The sequence below is a fragment of the Podarcis vaucheri genome (genome assembly GCF_965113315.1).
Source record: "Podarcis vaucheri genome assembly, chromosome: 17".
NCBI lineage: Eukaryota > Metazoa > Chordata > Lepidosauria > Squamata > Lacertidae > Podarcis > Podarcis vaucheri.
The window spans coordinates 35,756,391-35,780,433 of record NC_138755.1 but is presented as its reverse complement, the minus strand read 5'-3'; the positions used below and the strand labels follow the sequence as shown (position 1 = coordinate 35,780,433).

The following is a 24,043-nucleotide window of genomic DNA, read 5'->3' as shown; positions in this document are numbered from 1 at the left end:
GTAATCACAGTCTGCAAGAACCAAATACAAGCAGCGCTACACTGTTTGCTGTGTACAGTCAAACCTTGGTTGTTGGACGTAATCCGTTCTGGAAGCCCATTCGACTTCAGAAACGTCTAGCAAGCGAGGCGCAGCTTACGATTGGTTGCAGGAGCTTACTGCACTCAAGCAGAAGCCGCGTCGGACATTCAGCTTCAGAAAAACTTTCGAAAACTGAAGCATTTACTTCCGGGTTTTTGGCATTCGGGAGCCAAATCGTTCCAAAACTGAGGCATTCGGGATCCAAGGTTTGACTGTACTTTGGGAGTTCCTCATTGGTCTTGATTTTGGTGTTGATATGAGAGGGAATTTTCCATTTTGTCTTGAGGTTATGTTAAGAAGAGAAAAGGCATTGGCTTCAAAATGCTTCCGTGAGAAAATGATTTGATAAACTAGGGATCTGGTGTTGGGGTAAAAACTGGTATCTTACTCTGCTGCTCACTGGACTGTGTTTTTTCTGTTTTCCAGCCTATTTTAATGGGGCACTACTACTACTACTACTACTACTACTATTAATAATAGTAATAATTTATACCTCGCCCATCAGACTGAGTTGTCCCAATCACTCTGGGTTGCTTCCACAAAAATACAAATAAAACAAAGCAAAGAGGGAAACAATCAAACATTAAAAGCTTCCTGAAGCAGGGCTGCCTTCAGATATATACGAAATTTTATATAGTTGCTTAACTCTTTGATATCTGCTGGGAGGGCATTCCACAGGGTGGGTGTGACTACTGAAAAAGCCTGCTGCCTGGTTCCCTGTAACTTCACTTCTCGCAGAGAGGGAAACGCCCGAAGGCCTTTGGAGCTGGACCTCAGTGTCCTGGCTGAATGATGAGGGTGGAGACTCTCCTTCAGGAAAGTGATGTCTCAGTCAGTAGACTTTAAATTTACTGTGGTCAATCTTAGAACCCCTGTTATAGCATTTATCTAACAATGTACATTTGTATGCCATACCAGTACTGTCAAATCATTGGGAGAGCTGAGCAGTGGGAGGCTTCTGAGCACTATATTTACTGTAATGCAAGGGTGGCTAACCCAAACGCTTGTCTTCCTTGACCATTGAGCATGCTGGTTGGGAGTGATGGAACTGGGAATCTAGCAATATCTGGAAGGCCACAGGTTCAGTTAAGAAATAATATTAAGTTCCATTTTTTTATTGTAAGTTGCTTTGAGTATTTTAAAGAGAAGAAGAGTGACATAAACTTGATGTGTGTTTAGTAGTAGTACTTTCTCGTTTGATGGCCTACTCTTGGTGACGTTTCTAATGGTGCCAAGAGTTCATGCATTAACATTTTCCTGCCACTGTTTTGAGTAAGAGTAAATTTGCTAGTAGGAATGTACTTTCTCTTTCTTCCCTCCTCCACTCTTAAGGTGGTTAAACTGGATGACAGGATTGCACACGTCTATTTATTTACGCCAAAGAGCTTTCCAGACCCGGACCATAGTATTAACAGGCGGATCACTAACGCAGACTTGTGGAAGCATCAGAAGGACGTCTTCTTGAGTGCCTTTCCTGGTAGCTCCCTCCCTGCAAAGGGGGAAACGAACTTACCAGAGACAGCAAGCTCAGGTGCCAAGAAGGGTTTTGCTCCACGTGCTCCAGAGGGCAGCAGTGCTGGGACAGCCTTGACTATGCCTCCGCCTTTGCCGTTGCCAAAACCCCAGGAGCAGATGGATGTGTTTGTCACCTTGGCCTGCCATCCTGGTTACTTTGTCCTCCAGCCTTGGCAAGAGATGCACAACCTAGAAGTACTGATGGAAGAGATGCTTTTATACTACGGCAAAGCGGATGAGGGAACTACCGCCGTTGAAAAAAACAAACTCTATGCTGCTAAAGTGAAAAACATGTAAGTAGCTTTTCATCAATGGCACACGAGTGAAGTGGCCTGGATGCAACCCTGCGTACTTAAGGATCTCAGAGCAGTCTTTGTGTATTGGACCCAATCCCATCGGTTTAGACCAGCCTTTCTTGGGCCCAGTGGCCAGGAATGATGGGAGTTGTAGCTCAAGGGCATCTTGACACCCAAGGTTGAGAAAAGCTGGTCTCAACAGTGGCTAACCAAATCTCTCTGGGATGCTCACATCCCTACCTCTCCCCTACTGCTTGTCCTCAGCATTTGCAGTCTAGTGGTATATTGGCCCATAGCATTTAGCTCTGTTGGTTCAAGTTCCATCCTCCTCTCTCTTTCTGCATCAGTTTCCCTCTGCTGAAGACCTTGGTGCATCTTTGCCCCGACTAATTCCTGACTCCTACATGTTATTTCCTCTTGGGAGGCTGTAACATTGTGGACAAATATCTGTGTACCTTTTCACCAATAACGTATGGAGAGGGAAGGGAAAGGAAGGAAACACACATCGGTATGTTGAGGAATATATACAGTGGTACCCTGGACGCTGGAAGTCCGGAAGTCCGGCGCAGCTTCTCATTGGCTGCAAGAGTGACCTGCAGCCAATCAGAAGCCGCACTTTGGTTTTTGAACGGTTCTGGGAGTCGAACGGACTCCCGGAATGCATTCTGTTCAAAAACCATGGTACAGCTACACACACACACACACTTTTTCTATAATTTCAGTTAAACAAATTAAAGTGAAAAAATAAGAAAGGAATAAAAAAAGGGTATTAAAATACAAAAAGAAAGGGGAAACGCTATAATTCTGTACATACTTGTCTAATACAAAGGTATATAAGTGAAATTCTTTTAATACATGTAACATTTATTTATAAGATACTATCTTTTTATAAATGCATTACAAATACCATTATATTTGTCCGTATACAATCTGTTGTTGTTATTAAGATTTGTAAACTGCCCTATACCTAAAAAAACCAATAATTGGGACATTCTCTCGCTCTCAATTCCCTTCCCCAAAACATGCAGCATTGCTAAATTGGAGATTTTGGGGAAGGGAATTGTGAGCTGGGGGAAGAACAGTTGGCTTGGCTGTGACCTTGAAGAGTGGCATTGCCAGCAGACAGAAGTTTTGCAGGAGTTGTGTGTCGGGGTGTGTGTGTTTTTTAACGGCGCAGTGGGGAGAAGGAAACTACAGCGGCTCAGAGTGCCAGGCAGTAGCGGACCTGGAAGGCGAATAAAGCACCAACTGAAGCAAAAACCCTGAAACAGAAAGAAAAGTACCCTCACTTTTTAGGAGGGAAAAAGTGAGTCTTATAGAGCAAAAAATACGGTACTTGCTGAGCCAACCTGGCCATATACCTGGTGGGGAAGAGGAAACTCTCTTCCTCAAGGTGGGGCAAATACTTCCCTTCTGGGAGAGAAAAGCGAGACTGAAGGGGTTTGACTTCCTGAAGCCACAAAAGAGGTTCTTAAACGGCAGGAATAAATAAATTAATACATGCTTGTAGGGTGCATTCTAGGGGGTGCAAGCAGCTGTTCAGACGTCAGAATGGAGCGAGAGGGGCCTGTCCCTATCATAGTGGGGTTACCTGGCTTTATACGAGGATCCCATGTGACACTTTGTCCCTGCTTTTAATCAAAATCAGGGCCCCTCTGTCTCAGAAAGCTCCTGTTTGTCCTCTGCGTGTGACGGGCATCATAGCAACTCTTGATTTGTGTGATTTAAAAAAGGCACTTAACTATATTAATAGTCATTGATTACTTATAACCCGCCCATCTGACTGGGTTGCCACAGCCACTCTGGACGGCTTCCAATGTAATATAAAAATACGGTAAAACTAGCAGTTTTTAAACTTCTGTCCATGTTACTGGACACTATCTTAAATGCTTTGTGTCTGTACACTCTCCAAACGCCTCCTTTGTTTCTTAGGTGGCACAGAGTGCTAATAAGAGGAATGTTGGCCAATGGCCTGGTGTCCGTTTATGAGCTGGACTATGGTAAACATGAACTTGTCGGCATCCAGAATGTAAAGCCTCTGCAGGATATGTTCAAAAAACTGCCATTTCAGGCCATAACAGCCCAGCTTGCAGGTAGGTGATCTATCGTCCAAAACCGGTTTGAAGTCCATATCCTGATATTAGTTTCATGGGGTTTTTTTGACCTGACAATATAACGCAAGTCATGATGTATGTAAGGGCTGGGCAAAATATCCATAACCAGTTGAAGTCCATATTGTGATACCGGTTTCAAATTTTTTTAACGGGCAGTATATTTCAAATCATGGTGGGAGGGTGTGTTGCTATGCAAAAATGACAATGGGGGGAAACTGTGAAGTCAGCCAATGCCTCTACATAGCTCCATCCTTGTTGCAGACAATGTGACATATCACAATTTTTAGCTGGTGAGATATCGCAATCCTGTAACCAGATATTGCCCAGCCCTAGTAGATGATTGAGATGATGGTCATGGATGTAATTAAAACTACAACACCCCTAATCTGAGTATAGTAAATGACATTTGGTTCTGGGAAGTTAATGAAACTTCACCATCTGCCTTGAAATAATCCCAAATTGGTATACTATAAATAATGTTTTAACACTTAAAGAACCAATTTTTGCTCTTCCGTTAAAATGTATGTTCAGTAGGACTGTCTGCTGTATGACATTTTGAAAAGTCATAGCTATGTTACCGTCTTATGAGACATGTAGCTGGTTCAGCCAAGCTTCTTGTTGTTCTTGTTTATTTTAATAATTATATTATTACTAATGTAGGCTCAGATTAAGTAAAATGATGAGGCATAGTTATATAGAAAATCTGTGACTGACAGCAAAGCCGTAATTGACTGCTTTCAAACTCTCCAGATCATGAGCTTTCAAATGGCTTGCTGCCTAGACAGGTCCAGTAGCTTTCAATTTATGCCACTGTTCTGTGGCTACATGTTAACTTGCTTTTGTGCTGCTTTCCTCTAGGAACAGAGGGCAAGCAGTGGTCTGAGGAGGCCTCAGTAGTCTTCCGAAATCATGTTGAGAAGAAAGCTTTGGTAGCGCAGGTGCAAGCAGTTATCGACGGGGCTAATCCATGGGAGCGCAAAGCTGTCGTCTACTTAGTTGACACGTCACAACCGGACACAGATATCTGGATTCATGATATTATGACCCAATATTGTATGGAGATTTCAAAGGCAAATTAATGCTTAACAAAACCTTCATTAATATCAGCAATAAGAATGTTAACATAGCTGTGACCATTTGTGGTTTTGCTTCGGATTTTTTGCACTGTTGAATGCTAGAATGTTAACTGTATAAATAAATTTATCTTAACTTATTCTATTGGAACAATTTCCTTCTAGGAGCTAAGTCTAAAGGTAACCACCTTTCATCAGCTCGCTAGGTGGCAGCCCCCGAGACAACTTTATCTGCTTTGTGGTGAACCTATTTTAATGGCATCTCCCATTTAAAAGATCTAAGAGCGGATATGAGGAAAAACCTTGGAAGTGCTGGTGACAGTCAGTGTAGACTGCATAAATTAGATTAACCAGTGGTCTTAATTCCTTATGAGACACATTCATATGATCACGGCTATGCCTGAGGATGTGATCTTGATTATGGAAACCATACAGTAAAATGCCGTCAACCTTTAAAATTGAGATTGAACATTCCCGACTCTGTAGAATAGTGGCCCTTGAAAATGATAGGCTGGGACAGGGATCTACATTGATTATAAGCCATCCACACTACTGCTTTTCCTCCATATATTTGGCTCTTCCCCATCCCAATTAATAAGCCTGGTTCAGCCAATAGTAGTTACAAAAAATATGCAGAAACAACATCATTCCTGAACTCTTTCTTACAAAGCCCATTTATATAACCTGACTGCAGTGGCCTCTGTGGCTCCTGGTAACTGTGTACATCTCGCACGGTTATGGTGGATTGCATGGTTATCAGGCTATTGATGTATATCATTACTTGAAAACCGGGCTCCTGGCATGGCTTACATTTATCCATAACAGGACAGCCCCTACCCTCAGACATACATTCTAAGAAACAAATGAAAGAAAAAGTGATTCAGAGGGAGGAGGAGAAAACCAAAATCTGGCACTATCTAGTTTGTTGCAGAGTTCTTGTAATGACCAGCTGGAATGGGGAAAAAATCAAAAGTTGCTGGTCTTTCATCAGAGCTGATGGAGAGGCCTTCTAATCACATCTTTCCCTCTCTGCAGGTTGACAAAACAACTGCTGAGGGAGGAGCCCAGTGGAGCTGGGAATGTAATGTATAAATACATTTTGGAGCTGTAGAGCAGGGAAAGGGAACTTGGCCCAGTATTGGGAGGAGAAACTGTTCATTAAAACTCTCTCCAACTTGGTTTCATGGAATCATTTTGCTAATGTTTACTTGTGTAAAGCCCATGTAACTCAATGGGGCTTAATTCTGATTGGACATACATAGAACTGCACTGTTTAATTTTGGGTCTTTTCTTCCCACGGACGCCTTTTTAAAACCTTTGGGTCTGGTTCTGAATAAAGCACCTTGGGTTTTGCAAGACATTCTTTGGTGTGTGTGTGTGTGTTTTTCATCCAACCTTTCCCCTCTCATTTCTGCCTAAATACAGGATTGCATAGAAGAACACACTGAGGTTGGTGTTGTTTTTTATAGCAAGCCTGATTCAACCATTGCCCTTTCTTTGGAGCAGTATTTATACCTACACCTCTTCCTGCCCATTAGGGGAAATAGGAAGCTCCGAACATATATTTTTTAGATGTCCTTTTTATGCTGAGATTTATAGAGACACCATTGACCCTTTGCTGAAGAGGCTCGCCAATCTTCCACACAAGTCTAAACTTAATTCTCTCCTCTTAGGCAAAGATCACAAGACAACCTGGCTGGTAGCCAGATTCTGCGCCCAGATTTGTAGGCACAGATCATCCTCTAGAATAAAATAGCTTACTAGGGAAAAGCTGAAGTCACCCTTTGGGGTGCCTCAGGGTCAATTTTTATGGTAGCCCAAAACTCAGTTGTATGGATGTATGTATATATCTCAATTTTAACTCATAAGCTATTGTTTCAATCTGCTCTAATTGTATATTTTACCTTTATGAACGCTGTCATTATTGTGTTATGCAAGCTGGTCTTTGATCATAATAAAAATTATCTTACCCTATCTTACCTACACCTCTTAAACAAAATGAGCTGTTCAAGGAACAACCCACAGCACTCTTCCGAAAGGGTTTCTGTTATATATTCAGCTGTGGCCCCCACTAGAATGGCAGGTGCCAACAGTGGCAAAAGAAGCAGCTGTTTTGAATTTGTGAAATCCAAGAAACACCCCAGAACAGGAATTTCAGGGAACGAGAAACATTAGCGGCAGCTATGATTCTCCCCCTTCTCAAAGAATTTTGCCTTGCTCTGAAATTCAGTCAAATCAAAACAAGACAAGTCAGTATCAAACTGGGGCATGGGAGAATACCAAAGCTATTTTCTGATCTTACCAGGTGAAATCCTAGCCACATCGCAGAGATGGCCCTTGCAAAATCTATTAGCAAGTTTTTTTTTGAAGAACTCTGGATGATGTTAGCAGTTAGTGCAGAACAGGGTTTGTTTGTTTGTTTGTTTGTTTGTTTGTTTGTTTGTTTGTTTGTTTTTAAAAGGGAAGTCAGATCCAAAATGGGCAGGTAGGAGTAAGAGGCAGTTCAGAAAGAACATCGGGGGAGTTCAATCATTCAAGTCATGCAAAAAGTTGTGCTGTGTTAGGTAATAGAAAAGGGTGTAGCCAAGACCCTGATCAAGTATACCCATTTCTCTCACCCTGCCAGCGACCCTTCCTGCAGACTCCACTGCTCCGGGTATTCACCAGTGCTTCTAGAAAAAAGGAAATAGTTCTAGAACATGGATGGTTCTAGTCCTGTGGTGTTGCGATAGGGTGGTGATAGGAATTTTATGGTCGTAAAGGTAAAGGTACCCCTGCCGCCAGTCGTGACCGACTCTAGGGTTCCGCGCTCATCTCGCTCAAGAGGCTGGGAGCCGGCGCCGTCTGAAGACACTTCCGGGTCACGTGGCCAGCGTGACGAAGCTGCAACTGGCGAGCCAGCACCAGTGCCGCACACGGAAACGCCATTTACCTTCCCGCTATAAAGCGGTACCTATTTATCTACTTGCATTTAGAGGTGCTTTCGAACTGCTAGGTGGGCAGGAGCTGGGACCGAACGACGGGAGCTCACCCCACCGCGGGGATTCAAACCACCGACCTTACGATCAGCAAGTCCTAGGCACTGAGGTTTTACCCACAGCGCCACCCGCGTCTTAGATATATGGTAATATTCATAAGTGTACCAACCAAACACATACATAGATCAGCACAGGAAGACCAACCTGGAACCATTTTGATTCCTAAACTGAGCAAATGTTTTCTCTGCAAGGTCAAACTGGAAAAGCCTCCCCATTGTCTTTTCCTTCACAAATCCTGTCTTAAGGGTATGTCTGTGTTTGAATAGGGTATGAGCCTGTGACCTGGCCCAGGAACTATTTATCACTACAAAAGACTGGCCAGGCTCCCCAGGCAATCCAATCAAGTAACCTGCCAGACAGGAGATAAACAACGACAAGAGAGAAACAACATTCAAATGTTCTGTTTTAGACCGCCTTTTCTGTGATGTAGGTGTGATGTATCTGAGGGGTGGTCTTAGGTTACAGCCCTTCTGTGATGTATGTATGATGTTTCTGGGGGTGGTCTTGATCTACAGGGTGGCAATTTCGAAAGTCTTTATAAGGCCTTGCGCCCCATTGTTCTGGGTTCCTCCTCCTTTCCTGCGGGTGAGGGGAGCACCCTATTGCAACAGATCAATAAAGATCAGGCTTACTAGCTGCTTTGCTTCTCAGTATTCTCTGGTTGGCCTCTGTTATTCTCTCCTACCAACAGGGAACCTATGTAAGGACTCTATATGGGCTCTTGGATACCCCATAAGGGAAAATGACCATTTTTGTTTACAACAGTGGGAAGCCAGAAATATCCAGTATGGCATTCCTAACATGGACCTTAATGGAGTCAACATGGATGTGAAATATTTGTATCCCAAATGCACAAAATTATTAAAGCAGTTTGGATGTCTTCTGTCTAGGTTCCTCACTGTAATGAGAGGCAGCCACAAGATACACAAAGGAATTACGAGTTCTCAACTCTCCCAAGATCCCTCTTTCCTCCAAATCCCAGTCCTGAGGAGCTCCTTCCATTCTGCGTTGATTTCTAAAGGCTGTGGGATTTGACACTCACCAAGAAAGGATTATGCACACATGCAGAAAAGGCATAGGTGCATTGTAGCCGCACATGCTTTGAGCATGAATTATAATCACATACCACTCGGCAGTTGTAGATTTTCCTATAAGACCACTACTAAAGGTAAAGGTAAAGGTACCCCTGCCCGTACGGGCCAGTCTTGACAGACTCTAGGGTTGTGCGCCCATCTCACTCAAGAGGCCGGGGGCCAGCGCTGTCTGGAGACACTTCCGGGTCACGTGGCCAGCGTGACAAAGCCGCATCTGGCGAGCCAGCACAGCACACGGAAACACCGTTTACCTTCCCGCCAGTAAGTGGTCCCTATTTATCTACTTGCACCCGGGGGTGCTTTCGAACTGCTAGGTTGGCAGGCTCTGGGACCAAGCAACGGGAGCGCACCCTGCCGCGGGGATTCGAACCACCAACCTTTCGATTGGCAAGCCCTAGGCACTGAGGCTTTTACCCACAGCGCCACCCGCGTCCCATAAGACCACTACTAGCGGTGGGCAAATCTGTCAATTTCTGTTTCTCTCACTCTCTCATTTTCCTATTCAAGTTCTCCACATTTCCACATCATTTTGCAAATTGTTTTTTTCTCTCTCCAAAAAAGTCATCTTGAAAAAATGATCAGTATTTTTGTGTGAATTTCTTTTACTGTGCACATTTTCCCCCAAATTCTCCAGCCAAGTAATGTGTACAAAAAAAATGCAAATAATATGGTGCATTGTGCATGAAAATGCATATATTACTAGAGGCTCTCTTGCTGATCTTGAAAGAGTGGAGCGACTCCCATGATCTATCTTATTATTACACTTATCTCTCTCCTCTACAAAGAATACAGGCAATTTTTCTGAAGCCATACTGGCTCTCCTACAGGACAAGTGAAGCAAAACATTCTATGCTCAGTTGAGGCAAGCACAGTTCACCAGGGGGCGCTATTACCCTTTCTGAGAAACTTGATTCAGGACCATCCCTGGCTCAAAGTTCTTGCTCTGGGCTCTTACGCTCCGCTCCCCAAAAGCCACATTTTCCAAATCTGTTTTCTGCATTGTGGCCCTCTAGGGTTCCATACCTATGGGAGTTGTTTGCTGTTCTTGCATTCCATTGTATTTCAGATCAACAGTCGTGTTGCTCATCTAAAAAAACTCGCCCATGGACCCTTCATAAAACCCACTCCCTCTTTCCAGAAGAAATAAGGAAAACACCTGGGCTCTGCTTTCTTCCCTCTTCCCTATACTTTGGGGGTGTTGTAAGTCTGCTACTATTTGGACTGGACTTCATTTCCATGTCTAGCTAACAATACGATTCAGCGATCATCAATCCTGCCTCAGCTCTATAACCCATGCAGGTGATACGCTCTTAGTCCATCGCTGCTCTAACGGAGGAGGGAGATGCACTTCTGGGGAAGCAGTGGATCTGTGTCATTTGCTTTCTAGTGGTGAAGCTTTTGCCAGATTGTGACAACCGGTCTCAGAAGGGACAATAGCACATTGTGTGACTTTTCTGGTGGGTCTGTCATTCTCTTACAACATTCCTCCCCTCTCAGGTGAGTAGAGGAAAATCTGCCCTGTGGTCCTGACTGACTAACACACCCAACAACTCGGCCTACTCAGAAGCAGGTTACCTCTCAGGTAAGTGTGTTCCTTCCTGCCTACACCACTTGCTACCTTGCATATGTAGTAAGGTTAAAGCTTACTGGGAAATGATATATAATGAATTGAAAGGGATGTTTAAAATAACTTGGGGGGGGGACGGGACCCAGAAGCTTTTATTTTGGGAATTATAGGTACTAAATGGTATAGAAATTTATGTATGCGACTACCGCAGCAAGAATGCTACTTGCCCCAAAGTGGAAAGAAGCAGAAGTCCCAGCAAAGGGAGAATGGATACAAAAACTTATGGAATATGCAGGAATGGCAAAACTTACCAGAAGAATAAGAAATCAAGATAACAAATTTCTTATAAAAGAATGGAAATGGTTTATTGAATATTTACCGATAAATTGCAAACAGATAAAAACATTGGCAGGATTATTGTAATAACCTGCAGTTTCATAAGAGCATATATTTAAAGTGGGACGTGGGTGGCGCTGTGGTCTAAACTACTGAGCCTCTTGGGCTTGCTGATCAGAAGGTTGGCGGTTCGAATCCCCACAACGGGGTGAGCTCCCATTGCTCTGTCCTGGCTCCTGCCAACCTAGCAGTTCGAAAGCACACCAGTGCAAGTAGATAAATAGGTACCGCTGTGGCAGGAAGGTAAAAAGCGTTTCCGTGAGCTCTGGTTTCTGTCACGGTGTCCCGTTGTGCCAGAAGCGGTTTAGTCCTGCTGGCCACATGACCCGGAAAGCTGTCTGTGGACAAACGCCGGCTCCCTCTGCCTGAAAGCGAGATGTGCGGCGCAACCCCATAGTCACTTTTAACTGGGTTTAACCGTCCAGGGGTCCTTTACCTTTACCTAGATTTCAAGTAGATAATGAATTGAGCAAATTAAGTGAATTTGGATATGCAGAAGATATTTTAAAAATTAATTTAAGGAACTGCAGAAAGAGGGGGGAGGAAGTAAAACTCTGAAATGTCAAAATGTCTGTAAAATTAATGAAATGTATAAATTTGAAAAGTATATATAAAAAAACTTGCTACCTTGCGTCTAGCATGCAGGGGTCTGGTGGAGGATGGAAGTGGCACAGAGGAGGAGTTAAGAGACAAGGGGGAATGGGACAACCCCAAAACCTTGAAATTACAAGTGCACGTTACACAGCACAGTGGCATGTAATTGATTTAGAAATGCTTTTTGCATTATTGCTGAAAAGCGGGTTTCAGCGCCGGGGCAACGGGACAGTGGGGATAACCCCTAAGCTAAATAACAGCACAGGGAGTGAACTAAGTGCATGAATAGTTGTGGCTAAGCCTCGGCTAACAGAAGATCATATCTTCTTACTTCTCTGAAATCCTTTGCAGCCCCACCTTTCTAACTGAATAGGCGGTTGCCACTTCCTAAGCAAACACTTTCTCACAGCCACATGCCTAAACCACATCCTAATGCCAATGCAGACTGCCCTGTGTTAATTCTGAGCACGTTGACACTAAGCAGGCACCTGGTTCTGCTACCTCTTAGTCTCTGGGTTCTCCCAGGTGGGGGCTGAATATTGCAAACTGATCATTGGCAGGTGACACACTTTTCGGTAACTTTTTGGGTTTCCCACCCAAAATGTAAATCTGGATTAAATGGCTGGGGGTGGGGGGAGGATAGTGGCTGGCATTTTGATTCCAGCAATGCTGTGAAAAGCCTGCATGCACAAGAAGCATAGATACATGTCTGGATCGTTATTTGGGCAGTGTGGGATAGAGAGGGAGAGAGAGACAGAGAGACAGAGAGAGATAGAGAGGGATAGAGAGAGATAGCAGTTGCATTGGAAGTAAGCATGGACACCGCAGGGATTTGAACCCCGTCCTGGGAACCAGGAGCGCCGACCACCAGTGTCTTTTGCTTTATTTTGAGCAATGCAACAAGGGGAAAAGCAAAACCTGAGAGAACATTCTGTGAATGTTCTCTCAGGAAAAAGAAAACCTTAAGAGGTTAAGAAGAGCTCTTTGGAGAGACCTGTGGAGAGACCAGCAGAAAAGAAAATGAGGAAAAGGAGAGACCAATACAAAAGACATTGTTTTGAAAACAGACGACTGAGTGGTGGAATGTGAACTTACCTAAAGCAGCACTGTCCTAAAGCTGGTGACTCTCACTTCAAGAACAGTGAACTCTGGGAAGTCTGAAGAAGGGCTGGAAGAAAAGAAGACGTCTTCTCCTACCTGCAGGTGAGCCTCATTGTGGTGACACAGAATAGGGCCTCTTCTGATGACTCAGTCACCCCTACCTGAAAGAATCTTAGCACAATGAGTTGCAGACGGAACACAATAGAGATTTTCTCCCTGGCCAAGCAAGGGATACTCACCTAAATGTCCTTCAGTCATGGAATACCATTTTGACCACCATTTTATTTGAAGCTGGATGAGCCGTTAATCTAGACGGGCAGAATAGAGACATCTAGAATCATTAGTTTGTCCCCAGTCACCTCCCACCAATCTGACAGAAAATTAGATTTAAAACAAACAAACAAAACAGCTGAGGGTGTACCACTTTATGCTGAAGTACGGTACTTGCGGACCACTGTTTGCTAACAGCAAGAACGGTAGAGGAAATTAACCTCAAATTAGAAAAGCTAGTGTCCCTCCTGGCTGAGTTGGCGCTGTTGGCAACCCGGAACAGTCCTATTGCCACCCAAGAGTCTGGCTCTTAACAAGATCTTCAAACTCAGGGGTGTAGCTGTTCTTGTGCCAGAACCCGTAAAACCTCTTACAGAAAGAATAACAAACATGAGAACAGCAAACTAATCCTGCAAAGCTCTCAAGTAGTTCTCGTTGGTTACCCATTTAATGGTCTGCTCCCTTTCTGGAATTCAGTCGCAAGTGCAAAGCGAAATTTCAAACTGTTGCTAAACATCCAGGGCGACAATCTTACCACGGTAAACCTGCTTTCATCGGACTCTCAGCATTTTAGACTTTTATTATCATTCTCTGATTCATTTATTCCAAAACTACTTCTGAAATACAAGACCTGCCTACAGGATTATTATAAAATTATCTTGAGGCATGTTTTTAAAGACACAGAATTAAAGCCTTTACTGCCGAATCTTCTGTGCAGTTGGATCAATCCAAGCCCTCATCATCAGCGGGCATTTGCCAAAGGTTTAAGGCACAAACCCCAGTGCCACTAACGCAGGTTCCGGGTGGAGAATTTGGCCAAAACATCCCCCAGGACAGAAAACCTTCTGAGTTTAATGGCCAAGCACACAAAGAATGCTTGCCCAACTCACCTGTGTCAAAAATCAGTTCTTCCACCAGGACTTTGGTAGATCTCAAAATCCACCACTCACCATCTTCACAGAAAACAAATCATCCATTGCCAGGCGTTGCCCCACCCGAGGAAAGCATTACACCAAGACTGCCAGAGACAGACTTAATTACCGTATTTTTTGCTCTATAAGACTCACTTTTTCCCTCCTAAAAAGTAAGGGGAAATGTGTGTGCGTCTTATGGAGCGAATGCAGGCTGCGCAGCTATCCCAGAAGCCAGAACAGCAAGAGCGATTGCTGCTTTCACTGCGCAGCGATCCCTCTTGCTCTTCTGGCTTCTGAGATTCAGAATATTTTTTTCTTGTTTTCCTCCTCCAAAAACTAGGTGTGTCTTGTGGTCTGGTGCGTCTTATGGAGCGAAAAATACGGTATTTTACGTGCATCCGATTGAGGTGTGACCGTCAGACACTCATCTCTGTGGACCTGGAAGTGGCCCAAAAAGGGAGTGGAACGAGACAGGGGCAGAGCAGGGTGGGAGGTCATGAAGAGTCGGACACAACTAAACGACTAAACAACAGCAACAAATTTTATCATCACAATTAACAGGATTATTTGATATGATTTGTGTGTTAAAATGTTTTCTTTTGGATTTGAGAAAGATAAAGATTCTTGTATTACTTATATTTGCAATTTATACTTATATTTGCAATTTATGTCAAGTTTTGTGCTTTTTATTTTTTTCGACAACACACCTGCTTTTGAAAATTGAAGTTAGCATGGGTGGGTGTGCACACTGTTAGCCTTGACTAGAGTGTAAAATAGCCTGCCATTGGCACTGCTTGGTAGTTGCTCTGTGATGCAGAATAAGGGCAAGCTAAAATTTTTGCTGCCTTAAGGCAACCTTAGCTAGTGCTGCCAGCTTTTTGCTGCCTTAAGACAACCTTAGCTAGTGCTGCCAGCTTTTTTTTTTCTATCGGGACTTTTGTTCCATAAACAGTGGCTTGACAGGCAGAAGTTCAGCTCTTGTACCTTCCAGCTACCTGGAGATAAATACTGAAGAACTTAATGCCTGTCATGCAGCTGTTAAAAGCAAAGTCGCATCCCCAGGAAACAAGGTGACAACTTCAGGAATGGTGAGAAAACAGCAGTGATCCCTGAGCTGCAGTTCCACTAGGAGCAGGTGGACCTAACTGCTTTTATAACCAATTAAGGTACACTTGCAAAGGTCTCCTTCAGCTCCGGAGGTTATTTATGGCTAGTAAACTTTAGAGAGAGAGATGAATTACTTTGGGTATTTTTCCCCCAGCCAGAAACAGGTCAGCTCTGCAAAGGGACCAGTGATTAGCTAAAAGAAACTGTCCTTATAATTGGAAGCTGTGGAGTAGAATCTTTCTGTGACTGTTTGCTTGTCTGAGGTTTCATATTATACCCTTAACACACATTTGAAGCATATTATTTCCTTCAGATAACTCTGGGTGCTGTAGTTAGTTAAGGGTTTGTGGGAATTGTAACTCATTGAGGGTGAACTACGGCTCCCAGGGGTTTTGAGGGGGGAATATGCTTTAAAGTACATTGTGTATATCAGTTACACAAGAAAGCTCACATGGATGAACTGCAGTCAGTTTGTGAGTCAGGAAACTGAGAAAGCTTCCGTACAATCAGGTACATCACAGTGCTGAAGCAACTGAAAAATAAATCTATAAATCCCAAGATACTTCCCTCCCCTATTTCTATTAAACTCTTAAAACCACAGGACCTCTGCTGTGGGTCTGAAGCTAGCAATCCATTATCCTTCAAAATAAATGAAGGCGGTTTGTGTGGCTTTGTAATTCTGAAAACATATTCTACAAGTGCCATGGAAACATTAGCTTGTATAAGTGATTTTACATTATGCTGTGGTACCATAAGCTTCACAGAAGCAAGAATCACTAAGCTCAATGTGATTTTCTCTCAGCCAAGTAAGTGCAGAATTGCAGACTGAAACCTTTCTCTTATAGCCTCAGGGGGCATCAACATTTGATAAGTCTGTAGGTGTTTCTTGGGCTGCTCATGTGTGCGTGTTTTAATAAGCATTTTCAGGCTTGTATACTTTACTGCAGGCATAGGCAAACTCGGCCCTCCAGATGTTTTGAGACTACAATTTCCATCATCCTTGACCACCGGTCCTGTTAGCTAGGGATGATGGGAGTTGTAGTCACAAAACATCTGGAGGGCTGAGTTTGCTGATGCCGGCTTTAGTGTAACTAGGGAGACCCTGAGTATGCAGAAATCTCTCCGCTGTTTTTTGGTGGTCCCATTTCGCTTCCAAGCTCTGGGTGGGGAACTTTTGGCACTCCAGATTTCGCTGAACTACAACTCCCATGACCCCCGGCCATCAGCTATGCTTGCTGGGAAGAGTTGCTGTTCAGCAACACCTGGAGAGCCTCACGTTCCCCACACCTGTAATGTGCAATTAACCATGCAATTGTGCCATTAGTGGAAAGTAGTGGGGCCTGTAACAAAATGTTGCAGTGTGGGGTGCTGCTGTCAAGGTCTAGGAGTCTGTATTTTTCCGTCCCTGACAGTCAGTCATCAACACAGTCCACTGGGCTCCCTTGGCATGCATGTATCTCCCTGGGCAGTTTGGAGAGTGATGTGCCTTCCCCTTAGGGTTTTCCTCTGAATAATTGTTGTACTTCTGCAAATCCTGGAGTTCACCCCAAGCCTGCTGATATTGTCCTCTTCTAGCTACATAAGGGCTGGAACTCAGAGATCACTTACAGCACACATTTGTTTATTTCATAACATTTATTACCACTTGATTGTAAAAACAAAAAACACCACCCTCAAAGCAAATTACATTTTATTCTTGCAAAAGAACTGTCATCATATATGTCTGCCTCAGACTTGAAGCACAGGGCAAAGGAAGAAGCGGCCTCAAAATTTATTTGCATTTTATTATATAGCATCCCTTCCTTATACTAAACTGCTGTAAAATGTAAGATTGGATTAATAACAGATAAACTAATAGGACATGAATTTGCTGAATTAATTTTTAAAAGGGATACAAGAACGGGAGACGTGAGGAAGTCAGGAAAACAAGTTAACTAAAGATGAGAAATTAAGAAAGAGGGAATTTTTGCTTTTTTCTTATATGTGTTTTTTCTTTTTTCATGTTTAATGTTCGTATTTTTGTATTTTGTAACTTTGTATTTTCTTTGTCTTTGTATTTTTCTGAATTTTTCTATTGTTAAAACCTAATTTTATATACACACACACACACACACACACACACACACACACACACACACACTAAACTGCTGTTGCCTGGGAGCTGAAATTTCCTTCCGGGTAATTGTTGCTCTCAGAGTTCACACTTTGCTTGCAATTCTGGGCCACTTTCGACATGGCCCCACGTTCTCCCCCCACTAGCTGCCTCAGGAAGATTTAAAAACAAAAACAAATAACATGCTCCCATGATGCTTTATCCATCTCCCAACATTTCACAGATGAGAGTAGGGGTGTTTGTATGGATTTGTAAAATCTTATTCTCACACCACCTGTGAGAGACCTCTCGTGGGATTGGGTTATGGGTTTGTTTTGTTCTTGTTCTTCTTATATATTTTGTGTTCTTATTTTGTATTTTTATGCTGTGAACCTCCCCGAAATCTTCAGATGAAGGGCAGTATACAAATTTAATAACAACAACAGTAACAACAGCAGCAACAATAATAATAATTACACTCACACATACATAATACATTCCTGAATGGTCTCTTGCCTACTGTACTCATTTGTTGTGAAATAGGTAAAGGGACCCTTGACTGTTAGGTCCAGTTGCGGATGACTCTGGTGTTGTGGCGCTCATCTTGATTTACTGGCCAAGGGAGCCGGCGTACAGCTTCCGGGTCATGTGTCCAGCATGACTAAGCTGCTTCTGGCGAACCAGAGCTGCACACGGAAACGCTGTTTACCTTCCCGCCAGAGCAGTACCTATTTATCTACTTGCACTGGCATGCTTTCAAACTGCTAGGTTGGCAGGAGCAGGGACCGAGCAACAGGAGCTCACCCAGTCGCGGGGATTCGAACCACTGACCTTCTGATCAGCAAAGCCCTAGGCTCTGTGCTTTAACCCACAGCGCCACCCGCATCCCTGTTGTGAAAGAGGCATCACCTTTTAGCGAACACTCCAACAGACCCCACTCATAGACTCAATTTCTACAGGCCACGGGAAGGAGACCACAATCTGGAGAACTTCGCTGTGTGTCAGGGTGTGTGCACACATTAACAACAATTTTATAAAATGATATTTCCCCAGAGGCAAAACAGAGACTGTGATTCATTAGAATCAAGATAATACAGACTCTGCTTAATGGACAATACTTTAGTGATTGAATCTGTCAGATTGTGTACAAAGATGATTGTACCATGTCATTGCAATGGACACATATATAATTAGTTCAGGAAGCGCTGCTAGCCTTTGTCTGCAGATTCTTTGGAATTAGGTACACAGTCATACTTCATGGATGACTTCTGCCAGGCATCTGCTAACCTGGTGGCCAGCCCAGCTGTGCTTGCTGGGACAGATGAGAGCTGTGGCCCAGAACATTTGCAGGCCAGGTGGCTGGGCAAAGACTGCCTTACGTTCTGCTGGGTTGCATGGATGGGATGTGAGCTTAAAGTTGCTGCTGAAATATGATGTCTTTTTTCTGGTTTGGAAATGACTATGGTATCATTATTGGTATAAGAAGGTACGAGACCATACAGACCCATATACATTACTTGGGAACTTTACAAGATTTGTATTCCTTGTTGGATTACGTAGCAGTAGTTTAGTGTTTGCTTTTATACCTGCCTGTTTTTATTATCTATATGCATAAGTGAGGTATATGGAGTGTTACGGGACATGTTGTGCTGTTTAAGGGGTAGTTTGTCCACCGTTGGTCCCCATCCTGCACCCAGCTCTCATCCATGGCTCCTAGAAACTGTCAGGATATGACAGTCCACACCCTAGGAAATGGTTTTGACTGGCCAGCTAAACCAGGTGAGGGAAGCCGATGGATCTCAAACCCTCCATGAGTTAGGGACTTGGCCTGCATTTGAAGACAGGCACTGATGGATTGAGCGGACAAGACCAATAGTGGGTCCAACGGTCAAGAAGGCAGTTTCTGCACGTGCCATAGAGGGAAGTGAGAGGCAGATGGGGATTGTCAACCTGGGAAGGTAGCCCACCTAGGAGAAGGAATCCTAAACGCCCATTGCCTTTGGAGATATCTTCGGGAGAAGAAAAAGCTAAGGAGTAAACCCTACACAAATCCCAAGTGGAGTCCCTAAGATGTTGGAAGGCACCTTGTACATCTCCTTCTTGCAACTCCAGCTGCCAAGCTGGTGCCAAACGTATTGCTCTGCTTTCCTTTGGACCACATCAGCGAAGCCCAGGACCTCCATACAGACTGCTCAGGCTTGCGCCCCAGAGAGGTCACTTTGGTGCTGCTAACACAACAGTTTGAGTTACAGATAGGTAGCCGTGTTGGTCTGCCATAGTCAAAATAAGAAAATTCCTTCCAGTAGCACCTTAAAGACCAACTAAGTTAGTTCTTGGTATGAGCTTTCGTGTGCATGCACACTTCTTCAGATACACTGAAACAGAAGTTGCCAGATCCTTCTATATAGTGAGAAGGTGGGGAGGGGTATTACTCAGAAGGGTGGTGGGAATGGGAGATTGGCAGATAGCTGAGATGAGCCTGTTGACGACTCTTAACGACTGTAATAGGTCTTACAGGAAAAGGCAAGGGGTGAGAAGGTGAGAAATGGCTTAGTCATGTATAATGGGATAAGAATCCAATGTCTTTGTTCAAACCAGGTCTCTCCATGGTTTTAAGTTTGGTAATGAGTTGCAATTCAGCAGCTTCTCTTTCCAGTCTATTTCTGAAATTCCTTTGTAGTAAAACAGCTACTTTGAGATCTTGTATAGAATGTCCTGGGAGATTGAAGTGTTCTCCTACTGGTTTCTCTGTTTTGTGATTCTTGATGTCAGATTTATGTCTGTTTATTCTTTGGCGTAAGGTTTGGCCTGTTTGTCCAATATAGAGAGCTGAAGGACACTGTTGGCATTTGATGGCATACACAATGTTAGACGATGAGCAATTGAATAGTCCCGAGATGGTATGTGTGATGTTGTTGGGGCCAGTAATGGTGTTGTCCGGGTGTATGTGGCAGCAAAGTTGGCATCTGGGTTTATTGCAGGCTCTGGTGCCAGTGTCCTTGTTAAGTCTGGTTGTAGTATTATTGTGGGTTAGGAGTTGTTTAAGATTGGGTGGCTGTCTGTAGGCAATGAAAGGTCTTCCTCCCAGAGCTTGAGAAAGAGAACTGTCATTGTCCAGGAGAGGTTGTAGATCTCTGATGATGCGTTGTACTGTTTTAACTTGGGAGCTGTATGTGATGACTAGAGGTGCTCTTGCCTGGCCCTTTATATACTCCTAGAGTAGACTTTCTGTCCAGGCTGCTTCTGTAAGCAGCTTTCTGTCCAGGCTGCTTCAACAAGCCGTGTCCCTAGGTGGTCCTTGGCCACCAAATGCTTCATTCTTCCTCTGGCCTGCGCAATATAATCCCTGCTTAAAATGATTTTTTTTAATTATTCAGGAAACTCACCTGTGTGTAGTGTTCCTGCACCATATGTCAGTTTAAATTGTTCATTTGGGGCACGTCCAGTTTGCTGCTATTCTGGAGTAGGATTCAATTTAGATTGTGCCACAAACCTACTTTGCCTCCCCCCCACAAAAAACCTCCAGACTTTTTTTTGCAAGAAGAAAAGTGACTAAAAAGGATGGAGGGGGGAATTGTTTTGATGCAACATTATCTAACTTCTTTGCAAACAAATTAGGATAAACTCTCAATAAACAGGTCATCTGGAAATGCCATTAGTTCAATAGGGTGTGAACTGAGCTTTCTTCCATTTTATGCCATTCAAAGGTGCAATACCCCACCCATCTCACATTCTCTGCAGGAAATGAAGAACCTGGGAGAATCTGGGCGGTCTGGTCAGTCAACTCCTGTGCATTAATTACACCTAATTTCTAAAGCTACCCCAGAAAATAAGGTGTGACTGATTAAAATACCTGAGCTTAGACCACAGTCTTTGTTTGTTGGAACACTTTGCCATGCATAATCTTGTTTTTCAAAGTTCAGCTGCAACCCAGATTCAGCTGCTTTAAAAGCAGATGTATTTGGAACGGAACTCACAATCTGCATAGCCGTCTTCTAAGAAAAATGAGTTGCAGCTGAATTTATCCTCTGCGTCACTCACCGCTGCAAATACTTGGGCTTGAACCGACATTTTCAGTAAAGGAGTCTGAAGAGCTTAGGAGAATAGTATTGACAAGAGATGAAGCTCCAGGACTTCTTGACAAGTTAAAAATTAACAAATCTCTGGCTCTGAATCTCTGGACAAGAGGTCTTTAAAAGCTCAAACATGAACTTGCTGAGCCAACAAATATAGGGGCTACTCTCTGCAATAAACCCAAATGCTTTGCTCCCCGTTACCCTGGACACATAACTTCCTCCTCCTAGAACGGTGTGTGTGTGTGTGTGTGTGTGTCAGTGTCAGCTACTTGCCAATTTATTTTAGGAGGAGGTCAAACAGACTGCGTAAGAGCTTCGGCACTGTGCCTCTGGTACAATGGCCTCGCTACATTAGTGTCACCGTGATCCGCTGGCACAGGGAGATTTTGGTTCTGATTGGGGTGGACTTTGTTCATCTTCCGTAATATGGCACCCTGTGCAAGGCCAAAATTCGGCGTCCCCAACTGCACCTTCTCAATTATGGCTCTTCTCAATTTTGAGCTCAGTGCCCTATGCAGGGGAGTTGCCCACACCGCCCTAAATGTGACACTGTTCTGATCCTACGCTGCAACGAGACAGTTCACCCGGAGGATAGGATTGCACCATGAGTCATCCTAAAACTCTCTAATGGTGGACAAGGGTGACTGGAACTGGAAGCAAAAGAGGGTTATATTTAAAAAAAAAAAAAAAAATTCTGAAGGTACCCAGACATATATGGTTGTAAATAAAAATAAAATCAAGAAGTGGACTGACAAGGGCCTGTGAGCTTCCAGGATGCTCAGAATGTCCAATCATAGAATTGTAGAGTTGGAAGGGACCTGGGAGTCATCTAGTCCAGCCCCCTCCAATGCAGTGGAGGAAGAGGAGAAAAAATGACCTGCTCAACTTCCAAACAGCCTATGATAGGTTTTTTTGGAAGGTGGCTTTTCACTCCTTGCACCAGAGGGTTCAGCAAACTTTTTCAGCAGGGGGCCAGTCCACTGTCCCTCAGACTATGTGGGGGGCTGGACTATATTATGAAAAAAATAATAAAAACGAATGAATTCCTATGCCCCACAAATAACCCAGAGATGCATTTTAAATAAAAGGACACATTCTACTCATGTAAAAACAGGCTGATTCCCGGACCATCCGTGAGCTGGATTTAGAAGGCGACTGGGCCGGAGGCCTTAGTTTGCCTACCCATGCGCTAGATGAAGAGGGATCCAGGAAGGGGTGGGGATACATTGCAACTTTCCCTTTAAAGTCTTAGAATTCATAGAATCAAAGAGTTGGAAGGGACCTCAAAGATCACTTAAGTCTCTGCAATGAAGGAATGTGCATTTGTCCCATAAGGGGATGGAACCTGCAACCTTGTTGTTATCAGCACCACGATCTAACCAACTGAGCTTTTGTCTCTCCTGTACTTCTGAATACCAGCCAGAGCCTAGAATGCTGGACTAGATAAGCCTTTGGCCTGAACTCATGGGAGGGTGGGCAGGCAGGCAGGTGGGAGCAGTGGTGTAGCGTGGGTTGTCAGCACCCGGGGCAAGGCAAGTAATTTGCGCCCCCTAACCCATGGATTTGGGCCCCCTAACCCTAACCCCCAGATGTTGCGCCCGGTGCGGCCGGCCCCCCCTGCACCCCCCACGCTACGCCACTGGGTGGGAGAACAGCAACAACATGGGACCTTGAATTGAGATAATAAAGAAGACACTTGAGAGATTTTGTTACAAGAAATTAGCAAATAAAACTAACAAGGTATCTATGTAAGTGAATGCAAAGATACTAAGAAACACAAGTTTAGAAAAGAAAAAGGCCCGTTCAATAATGACATGCAGAAATATTGTGCAATTTCCAGGAATTGAGAGATTACAGGAAGAAGAAGATGAAGAGTTTGGATTTGATATCCCGCTTTATCACTACCCAAAGGAGTCTCAAAGCGGCTAACATTCTCCTTTCCCTTCCTCCCCCACAACAAATGCTCTGTGAGGTGAGTGGGGCTGATAGACTTCAGAGAAGTGTGACTGGCCCAAGGTCACCCAGCAGCTGCATGTGGAGGAGCGGAGACGCGAACCTGGTTTCCCAGATTACAAGTCTACCGCTCTTAACCACTACACCACACTGGCTTCCTTTCCATTGAAAAGCACTAGTTTGTCATAGGATAGCTATGAAATTCTTAAAATTGTAATGACTGGAGGTGCAGGAAACAATGACAGATTTGAGGTGTTGCCACTCATTTTCTGACACCTGGGTGCCAGCCATCTCTCTGAAGGCCTTGCCCTTAAAAAACTAAAGTCCTTCCTGGTAGAAAGCTAAGGCACCAACGAGAAAGGTCCCCTCGCTGATGTGCTGGCTTATTGCGTGCATGGAGCTTGAATGCTCATTACTTAACCGGGAACAACATTCAAAAAGATGCCCTCCATCCTACAGTTCACAGTTCTAAAACCGAGAACACAACTGCCTTGGTCTACCCACCTCGTTCAGAGCAATGTGCACATTCGCACATGCTTGTCTCAAACCCATAACAAGAAGCCAGCAACCCGTACGTGCGCGAGGATTTGGCACCGGATCTGCCTGCTGGCGCGCGCGCAAAGTCGCCGCCAGGGGCCGCCCTAGATAAGCCGGGCGAAGGCGTGTACACGAAGAGCACGTGAATAGGTTGCGTGAACGCAGCCTTCCCTGCAACAAATCCTCCAAAGTCTGCCCAAGAAAGATGTTAAATTATTTTTGTTT

At 44.0% G+C, this 24,043-nt stretch overlaps 1 protein-coding gene across 4 annotated transcripts in view; it reads left to right on the top strand.

The window, feature by feature from the left end:
- The window catches only part of TDRD7 (tudor domain containing 7), a 35,127-nt gene extending 28,688 nt beyond the window's left edge, over positions 1 to 6,439 (top strand). For all 4 annotated transcript variants that reach the window (XM_082204628.1, XM_082204627.1, XM_082204630.1 and 1 more), the window contains 3 exons: positions 1,414 to 1,889; positions 3,825 to 3,985; positions 4,865 to 6,439. In XM_082204628.1, coding sequence (XP_082060754.1) covers positions 1,414 to 1,889; positions 3,825 to 3,985; positions 4,865 to 5,085 — 858 coding nt within the window. In that variant the 3' untranslated portion in view covers positions 5,086 to 6,439. The remainder of the gene's footprint in view (positions 1 to 1,413; positions 1,890 to 3,824; positions 3,986 to 4,864) is intronic.
- The last annotated feature ends 17,604 nt before the right edge of the window (positions 6,440 to 24,043 follow it).